General features: G+C 38.6%; 1 protein-coding gene across 1 annotated transcript; it reads right to left on the bottom strand.

Moving 5' to 3' along the window:
* Window positions 1-536: 536 nt before the first annotated feature.
* LOC110759772 (putative linoleate 9S-lipoxygenase 5) lies at window positions 537-4670 on the bottom strand. The gene is made up of 9 exons (XM_021961898.2): window positions 4187-4670; window positions 3656-3945; window positions 3224-3473; window positions 2757-3095; window positions 2590-2675; window positions 2343-2450; window positions 1951-2255; window positions 1608-1871; window positions 537-1387 (listed from the first exon to the last, which is right to left on the bottom strand). The coding sequence occupies exons 1-9, from the start codon at window positions 4560-4562 to the stop codon at window positions 634-636; spliced, it is 2772 nt and encodes a 923-aa protein (XP_021817590.2). The 5' UTR covers window positions 4563-4670; the 3' UTR covers window positions 537-633.
* Window positions 4671-10555: the final 5885 nt, after the last annotated feature.

The following is a 10555-nucleotide window of genomic DNA, read 5'->3' as shown; positions in this document are numbered from 1 at the left end:
CCCATGTGCTGACCAGAAGGTTCTTTCTGAGCTGGACAAAGACGGAGTTCTTGGACTTGGTCTAAGAGTTGCCAAGCAGATACCTTCAAGTTCTGCAATTGGAGAAACTGGGGTGCAGCCTGTTGGTTATACTCTTGTTTCATGAAAAACTATAATACTCTGGTTAATGATATATAAAGAGGTATTACTAGCTCTGTTTGATGCAGGACTGGCCAGTCTGTTTTTGTTGTTTAATTTGATACCAATGAAATCTGATTGTTGAAGGTTATGCTCATGTATCTGCTCATGTAGGACTTGCAATGATATATGTCTCTTGGTTCTTAATTATGTGTCATTATCTATTTGACTTTGGACTAACTTGAAAGCTGATAAGTTCTGGATATTAGTGATATGCTCATGCATGGCTTCTGTCTTATCTTTAATCGAGGCAGCTGGTAAGGTAGCTGAGATTAGGTGTGCAGATTTTGTCCACGAAGTAATTTCAGCATGTTTATCCCCCACGATCCATGGTCATGGATGGGCTTGCATTCACATAGTAAACACATGAACAATTTCTGAATTTATTCATACAACAAAAAAAAACATATCGAGCCAAGAGAGAAGGATGAGTAAAATTTACAAAATAGAGAAGCATTAGATGTTGACACTGTTGGGAATTCCCTTGCCAGTAAGTCCAGGCTCACTAGAAGGATAGAGCAAAGTGTATGGGATCTTGGCCGGTCCAACTCGGTTCTTCAATTTCTCATCCTTGTTCATTTTTATAATTCTTTTCTCAATTCCTTCCAGCTTCTTTCTAAAATCCTCAGAGGCTTGCAACATGTTTGCATCTGTTGTCCATTCTGGGGTGTCTCTCTGCCCCAGATAAAGCTCATCAACTGGGTGCCTTGATAAGATTTCTATGGAGGCCATGCCAAGAAGGGTCTGCAGCTGAGGTGTAAATGTTTTCAAGAATGCCTTGTCAGGGTTAGTTTTGAGCTCCTCATACTCAGGAGTGCCTTCTTCCGGCATGAAGTGCAGGCTTATGCTTGGCCGGTTCGGGACGTATCCACCTATAGAGTACTGGCCATAGTTGATTGCTGCATGATAGGCTGAAGAGAGCCATATGATAATGGTGCATGATTCTATCAGCTCTTCACTAGTCTGCATTTTAGGCCACCATGGTTCATCTTTCTTGTCACCATGACCTTCCTCTCTGAGTTCCTTCCACCAAGACTGGAGTTCTGAGTCATTTTGAACCATTTCATCATTTTTATAGTAGAAAGAGCAATACTCTTTAACCCATGTTTTAATTGCAGACCATATCTCAAGCCCATCAGCAGCATATGGATAGTCCTCTATCAGTAAGCGTACACTGTGTGACGATTTTGGATCTTCAACTGCCATTCCTCTGAACATAGCAAAGGGTAGATAATTAAAAGCCATCAAACCTTTCATCTTTCTTGTTTTTGAGACTTGAGTTTAGAACATAATGACAGCATTCATCAAATCTTTTAGACCCTTTAATTGTATTCATTTTTCCCTGTAACATTGTGTCTTATCTCTAATATTTGAGTTGCATCCATTGCCGAAAATTTTAGATGAAAAATGTTGTGGTCATAAGATTTTACCTTTTGATGAGATCCACAGGAAGCGCTTGTTCAGGAAAGACCCAGTTCTTGTACATTACAGACGACCATTCCATTGAAAACTTTGCAGGAAAGACTGTTTCCTCTATAATTCCACCTGCATTTGTAAGAACCTCTCTAGCTATTGCGTTTGCATTCATAGTTTCACGAAAATGAGGATGCAGAAGTTTATGAATCGGGTGAAGCACGCTCAACTGCCGATTTGCTGCTATCACAAACGGTTCAATCACTGCATGAGTTTTTAACCTGCAACACAACAAGAACATATTCAAGATTCATTGGGGAAAAATGTTTGGTTGCCATGCTTTCTTTGACAGTGTTATACCAGTGGCTGATGAGCTGATGATGGCCAGAGTCATTTACATTCACATAAGCTTTAGCAAGTTGCCAAATGGAACTCTCGATGCCGTGGCTAGAGGGAGTATAGACTTTGCTAATGCAGCCAAATTGATCTCCATCAGGATGTGGCAAGCTTAACTCAATAGCTAATGGCTTCAAAGTCCCATCATTTTCTAAGAAAAGGAGTGTTCTGCTTGAATAAGTTTTTGTGGAAGTTGTGTTTATACGCCTCAGGTACGGCATCAATGCATCATGGTGGTCTAATATGAATAGCTTCTTGTTCTTGATTGCCTATAATACCAAATACTTTACAGTAATTATTTTCGAATAAGAATATAACAAGAACATATGTTGAATTAAATAAGTCAATAGCATTACCTCATCTACGCTCAGTCCTTTTAAGTTATGTTCTATGTGTTCTTTGGTTATTTGACTTGTTTGATCCCCATATGCTTTTTGGTCTAGCTTGCTAGCAGGTGGAAATTCCTGCAGTTTATTCAGGAATAACAATGATTTAAGGATGAAAGTCAAAGTAACATAAATTCAAATGTAGCTTCGAGTTTTCCATTTTCTTAAAATAAAAAAAACCAAATGTACACAATAGATCACGAAAGCTTAAGATTACTTGGAGACGACGAATGGCAACAGGATTTACTCCAGCCAGCATTTCTCTTGCAAATTCTTCATCAGTTCTCCATGCCGACTTATTGTCTAGTAAAAATCATTAGAAGACCAGAGTCAGGTAAAAGAAAGCAGTATATATGAAGGCACATAGACTGGTAAACTATATACCTTGGATCACTTGAGGCACTGGGAATTTGAGGAATTTTTCACCATCAGTTCGAAAAAGTTCCTTGAACAGCTCTTCATGTATGCTATCCCTAATATATTTTAGTATACCATCAGGCAACTCTATACCTCCTTCATAGAGCATAAGTACTTCTTGCATGTTGTTGAACTCATTGTGGCTGCCAACAAGTAGAGCTGCTAGCTCAGGTTTAAGGACCTGAGGTATGGTTTTCAAACCATAAGCAAGCAAGTCTGACAATTTTAAGGGACCAAATCGTTCGTCTCTTGGAACGTATATATTTAGGCTCATGATAAGCTTCAGCTGGCTCTCAGTGTTAGGATCTATCAAGACAAAATCAGAAAATTCTTCATGATAACCATTCTTTCTGAATGAGCTAAAAGTAATAGAAATCCATATTTCCTGTTTGTCATTTCTAAAGGCTGAAAAAATACCAAGTTTATCAACTAACCTGTCTTAGTTGGTGGTCTTCCTGTTCTTCCCCTGCGAGGATAAGGGAACTCACTTGACCCTCCGAGAACTGGACGGGCATACTCCTGACCCTTATCTGGATTCCCCAAATCATTGTAATAGGCATAGTCATAGACCCTGTCCCATTCCTGAAGCTCTCTTGTTTTATCATCATCATCTCCTCTCAAGTTTACTAGCTCTTCTTCTCTGAATTTCTGTAGTGGCTTTGGTGTGTCACTTGAAAGATAAGTCTGCACAAATATACAAATCAACCTACTAGTTTACCATTTTCAGTATTTCTAGCAGTCCATAAACTACAACTAAATGAGTTTGTCTTAATGAACTTCAATCTCCCTCTCTCTCTCTCTCTCTCTCTCATGCGTGATTAATGAGTTGCATTAGAACTGCATTCTTTCATCCTACAAACTTTTACCTTGTTTGCGAAGAAAACGCGGTCTTTTTTGTACTTGTCAGCAGGGTACACCCATGAGTTGCAGACAAAGTGGATTCGACCTTCACCAGGAACATCTTCAAGCGTGAGAGTCTTCAAGTAAAACTCACTGTGATGATCATTTCTAATTATAAATGCTCCTGGGACCCCAATCTCCTCATCCCAATCAAAAGTAATATCAAATGCAGAGTCCCCTGCTGTTAAGGGGGTGATTGTGGTAATCCAATTTTCCAAATATGCTGGCTTTCCAACTTTTCCTGGGGACGCCTTTTCTACAAAAGGAGATCAAATGAAAAATGGATCAATAGATGTTCAATTATAAGACCTCCAAATGCTGGTTCTTTTTTCTCTGTTCTAAGTTGAGATGTTCTGTTTTCTCTTTTGAGGTTCTGGTACTAAAAACTACAAGTAACTTGGAACCATTAAATAAGCATGGATGCTAATAAATTAACAAGTAAACTAGAAGCCTATGTATCTATGAACTTAAAAGACAAAGTAGTATTCAGTTCTCACCAGGGTCACCATTGACAGAACTAATGAGCTGCAGAGAAACCGCTTTGCCTACCAGCTCACCTACACGATCGAGAACCGATGCTGTAAGGTCGTTCAAGTCCAGAACATTCTTCTTCATCAACACCACCCTCCCCTTGATCTTCTTGCCCTCATATTTGGGGTGCGGATCAATGGTGTTGTTCTGGGATGCCTTGGCAGCTGTTGAAGCCAAAGGCAACGGTTGAGATCGTGTAACATCATCCATGCTCAAGAAACCAGGCAATTTAGGCAACAGTAGTGGCCTGTGATTAATTGATGTGAGGTTGCTGGGTATTGCTACTGCAACTACTTTTCTCTTGTAGCTCAAAGGAGTTATGAGATGCTTGCAATGTAGCATCGTCTATCTGATTCAAGAACTAAAAGAACTTATTAGAAGATGGTTTGAAGATCTCAGCATGAAGAATATGAGAGAAGGGTGTGTGTAGTATTTATTAAGGTCAGCGAGTTCATTAATTGTTCAATAAATATATAGAATAGTAGTATGGGTGACCACTTCTTTTAAAAAGACTCGCACACTACTTGCCCAACATGTGGAGGTCTTTTAGAAGTTACCAATCTAATCCAGCTACGTTTTCCTCCATTTCTGTGTTTGACTTAAGGAACCCGTCCTTTTCTATGGATTATGTTATTCAAGAAACCTCGCAAGGGGTTGTAGTTTAAGTAATTAAGAATATTTAATAATGTATCTTAGGTCTTAGGTCCGATTCTCCCCACCCCTACTATTTCTTTGTATCAAGAAACTTCAACCCTCTTTTATTTTTGTTGAATACCTCCAACCCACTTGACCAAATAACCAAATATAGACAAATTTCAGCAATACTTGATTCTCTAACTAACACTTGTACTTGTTGAACAACCCCTGTCGTTTTCAGTTGTCATTTTTGCATGTTAGCTAGTTGGCATTCTTTTTACTCCATCTACAATATCCACCGCCCCAACAGAATTTCAACTCTTCTGTTTTGTAGTTATTAGTTGTTAAAACCCTCTTTGTTTACGCCTCTTGTGTTTCTATTATTTGCCATGTGTATGCATAATATTGGATGATTTCAATTATGTTCATACTCAGGCTTAAAATATAATTAGCCAAGACCAAAAAACACTTCCTTACCTTTCACGTCGTCGACAGAAACGCATTCTCTCTCGCTCTCTCTGCAACAAGTGCCCAAGCTACGATGAAAAACAATCAACTCTGAAATACAAGTAAAAGGGATTAGACTATTTCAAATTGTTACGGCTCTTGTGTATGAAATTCAACAATTTCATCTTTGTGTCATATTTTCTAGTTTAATTTTCCATCAAAAGTTATTCCATTCATGAGATCTGGTGCTGAAATCTGCTTTAGACGAGTATGACATTTCATGTGAATTGGATGTGGTATGTTATAATAAATGTTGTTTGTAAATGTATTGACAACTAAGGCAAAGGACCCACATGCTATTCTCAAGGCTAGATATCTTGTTCTACTTTTGTCAGCACAAGTTCCTCCGCTTCGGGTACAAATGTCAAATCTTTTGTTATTGTTTCTTACCGGTCCCCCATCAGCTATTCTTCAAGTTTATTGATTTCAAATAAGGTATTACTTCAATGTAATTCCTTTCTTTCTCAAGGCATAACGACATGCCAATCATATTTGTTGGACGGTGAATGCTAATCACTTATATTTTTTATTTTATGTTAGAATATTTACATCTCAATTATAAACCGATGTTCAATTTATCTAACTTTAATGATAAAAACCTTTTTTTTTTGGCTTGATTCCTCCAAGGATTTCCGTTCTCATCGAAGTGTTTAAAAAAAAACAGATTTTCTTCTGGTTATTAAACTTCTGATTTGAGTGTGCAACATTTTTATCCAGACAGTAAAAGTACTGAACGAAAAATGTCATGTTACCTCATCTACACTGGGTATGTTCAAGGTGGGCTCTTTAAAAAATTTGGCATCAAATCGGTAGGTATTTCTCAAGTTTTCCTTCCATTTTTGTTTTTGTACATCATTTGTGTTCTTATAAGCATTCTTCTATAGTTATGATGTAGGACCTATAAATTTCAGGAGTACTATAACATGAAATTTAGAGTTGTTGTTTGACCTTAGAAAGGTTTAGAATTGGTTAGGGTGTAGTGATACAAGAACTAATGTGAATAATATGAGGAATATGGACCTTTTGGTGTTATGCTCTCTATCCCGTGAAGATTCTGACCCAACAACTCTTTGTTATGATGGACACATGCAAAAGCTCAGTTATATATGACTTTTTAAATATCTTGTAATGTGGTTGTGCAGAAAAAGTATGATTCCAGGAAGAAATTTCTCATGAGTCTCCCAATACAGGTGCACAAAAGTATTCTAGATCATGGTTGTATTTGCAAGTGCATTTTATCTGGTATTCTCACACGCCCAAGTGTAGTGAGAAGAGAATTATGACTTTTAATGATTTTTTTTTTTGCATGTAAATGAATAGGATGACCTGGTTGCTGCTATGGGTCCAGTTCAAAGAATGAAGCTAGTCAAGAAGATTGTGAAAGACTGCATTATTCATAATATGCCTCCGACACCTCGTATCAGGAGGCTTGGAACTGATTAAGGGTGTTGAGCGTTGATCCAGCCGTGGTCCTTTAGTCCATGAGTTTACAGTAGACTACAAGATAATCAATTCTATAACTAAATTACTAGTAATGGATGAATGGATGGATTGATTCTGCATATTAGGAATATGTTATCTACTTTTTGAGATGTTAGTAAAGACAGCCTTACTGTTGGCGAGTCCTTACTTAGTTAGGATTTTGGTTCCTTACTATGTTAGGATTTTAGTTACTTACCTATTTGTCTAGTCCAATTATAATTAAGATTTATTTCCTATTGTAATTTAGATTTACTTTCTATTGTAATTTAGATTTATTTCCTATTTTATTTAGGGTTGTACTTATATAAATACCTCCATATTGGAGACGAACAAAAATATGAGCATAACCAAATATTTGCCCTACTTTGTTTGACATGGTATCAGAGCCAGGTTGCGGGCCCGTACTTGCCACGTGATGGGTGGGTCCCCGTTTGGCCCCGCGCGATGGGTGAGTCCCCATTTGGCTCCATGTAGGCCAAAGGTGCCACGTGATGGGTGGGTCCCCGTTTGGCCCCGCGCGATAGGTGAGTCCCTACATGGCTCCACGTGGTTGCCGATGTGTGGATCTCCACGTGTGACCCACAAAATGGGGTCTCACGTGCGGGCGAGTGTTGAAACCAATTGTGTCCCACATCGGAGAGAGGGAAGGAGAAAGAGTACTTTAAATAGAATTACCCCACTCCAACTAATACCGAGGCCTTTTGTGATAAAACCCCACACCTGAGGATTGTGCAGGTGGTAAAGTGGGGACAGTATTGGTGTTGTTGGAGTGGGCCCTCAGCCCGTTAACCTGGAAAATTTGACATGGTATCAGAGCCAGGTTCCGATCCTGTGATAACCTCTGCCAAATTGAGAGTCGTTGGCACTCCTCATTCCTAACCCATCATGGGTCTTCATCTTATGGTCTTTCTTGATGTCTCAGCTTCTCTATCTTTGAAACTTTATAACAAGTCTCTTTACTACGTGAGCCTCGTCACCGCGCACCGAGCCGTTGCTTTCCTCTGTGAGCCTCGTCACCGCTCACCGAGCTGTTGCTTTCCTCCGCGAGCCTCGTCACCGCTCGCCGAGCCTTTCCTTTGACTGTTCTGCCGGTCTCTGTCTTCTTCGGCTACTCTCTTGAGTTGCCTTTCCGCTTCTCAGTTTTGAGCACCTTATCTTTTTCTTTGTCTCTGTTCATGATTTGCTGGGTTTCCTCCCTTACTATTCTCATTTTCTGAAGTTTTTTCTTCATGGGACAACTGTATGCTACCACCTTCCCCTCTTGCATTTGTTTCTGCCACGAGACTGGCATGTTTGAGTCTCTTTACTATTATTCAATTTCTCTTCTTCCAAATCTCGACCCTTTACCAGTGTCGGATTTGAGGGGGAGTGCTGCAACTTTATTTGGGTGTTACTTTCTCCAAATCTCGACTCTCATACATCGTCGGATTTGAGGGGGAGTGACACCGCTGCTCATCTATTCCACTGCAATTTAACCACCTATCTTCCATGGCTGATGTGTTTCCACTATGGTCATGCCCGTTGACCTTGTCTCTGCTGTTGCTGGTGCCAATGCCTTGTATTGTTGTTGATGATGTTTGTTATGTCTCTGCCCTGTTGCTCTTGCTGGTACCAATGCCTTGTATTGCTCTTGTTAGTGCTAGTATTGTTGCTCCTGCCTGTTATGGTGCCAGTATTGTTGCTCATGCCTTTGCTGGTGTGTTTGGCTTGCCTTTGGTTTCTGCCCTATCTTCTGCCGTGCTCACAGGGCTTCTGTGTTCTGCCTTACCTTCTGCCGTGCTCACAGGGCTTCTGTGTTCTGCCTTATCTATTGTCGTGCTCACAGGGTTTCTGTGTTCTGCTATGTGCCCTATTTTTTAGGGTTTGCTCTTGTGTTTCCGCTGTGAACTTTGCTTTAGTTTGTCATTTGTTTCACTCGTAGTTGACAAAAAGACCTTCTCTACAATTGGTGCTTCTCAAGTATGGTGTTCTATGACTCGCTTGTCAAGTTGGGCATGTGAAATATCTTTGCCCAACTTGAGGGGGAGTGTTGGCGAGTCCTTACTTAGTTAGGATTTTGGTTCCTTACTATGTTAGGATTTTAGTTACTTACCTATTTGTCTAGTCCAATTATAATTAAGATTTATTTCCTATTGTAATTTAGATTTACTTTCTATTGTAATTTAGATTTATTTCCTATTTTATTTAGGGTTGTACTTATATAAATACCTCCATATTGGAGACGAATAAAAATATGAGCATAACCAAATATTTGCCCTACTTTGTTTGACACTTACTGCCTGCCAAAGCACAACTTGACAAATATAAGACAATATAGACAGTTTGAACAGAAAATTTAGTGCACAGCCACATAGTGACATAGATATGGATGTTCCAAGCACAACTATAACTTTGAAGATGACAGACCCCTTAAGACCCCCAACCTTGTGGAAGTCTACGAGCCCGTCATGTGAAAAATCAACTTATATATATATATTGAGAGGTCGTAATTGCAGGGAATTGAACTCGAGATCTCCTACTCTGGTGCTATGACCAACTTTGTTGTTTTACCGCTATTCATCTTTCTGTTTTCCAGAATATTCTGATTGCATTTTTGGTAGTTTGGTTTGTTCAATGTCTTGAAGATCTTTCAGATCTGGTCTCCCATCCAAAATTTGCATCATTCCTATTTCTTTTCTTTTTTTTTAATGTTGTTTTTAGTTTGTATTTTCTTGGATCTGAAGAAAAAATAAAAGAAATACTTAGACAAAAAGTTGGAATTGCATCTTATTATTGTTAGTCAAAATAATAAAATAAAATTTTGATATATTAAAAAAAAAAAAATTCCAGTCTAGTGTTTGGTGCAAAAATAAACATGACAAAACTCAAAGCTTAACCAGTCCAAGCCTGCCCAATTCAATGCTTCAAAGCCCGTCCTAACTAGTGCTAGCCAGCCCACCAAACAAGGTCTATATACATAACAAGCCAAGAATAAAATACAAAATAGAGAAGTATTGGATAATACTCATGCTTAAATGTAATTAGCCAAGACCAATCTAACATCCTTTTGTTCTCCTTCTCAAAGATGCTTATTAAAAGTTCCGATTTTCATAGTTTCCAATATCTTTGATGAAATGTTGATACAGAACAAACTGTGTGCGGGCGCGCACACACACACACACACACACACACACACATATATATATATATATATATATATATATATATATATATATCAGTCCCGATCTCTTAGACCACAGGAGTCCAAGAGATTGTGGTCACCCACCGTTGGATATTAATCCAATGGTTCAAAAAAGTTTCTTAAAAGGAGTGCAAGAGTGAGTGAACCGTTGAATTTACATCCAACGGTGAGTGACCACAAATCTCTTGGACCCTTGTAGTCCAAGAGATCGGGACTGATATATATATATATATATATATAGCTTCTATTGAGGGATCCCTTAAATAAGCTTATTTGAGGGACAACGTTGTAGGGTCTACTCCGTATTGTATTTCACTAATTCAAACAATCTATTTGGTAGATACTCATTCAAAGATCATCTCTATAAAAAAAAAAAAAAACCCCTTAAATCCGATGTCATTTGACCACTCAATTCAATTATTGAAATTTTAGTACTTTCTTGAAGCACCGTGTTCATTGATTTTGTAGGACACAATTGAATATCAAAACGGTTTCCGATTTGTCTAATTTTTTGCAAGAATGATCTATG

Source organism: Prunus avium, chromosome 6 (assembly GCF_965620075.1).
Source record: "Prunus avium chromosome 6, drPruAviu1.hap1.1, whole genome shotgun sequence".
Classification (NCBI taxonomy): Eukaryota; Viridiplantae; Streptophyta; class Magnoliopsida; order Rosales; family Rosaceae; genus Prunus; species Prunus avium.
Note: the sequence above shows the minus strand (reverse complement) of the source record. Positions and strands in the feature narration are given on the sequence as shown.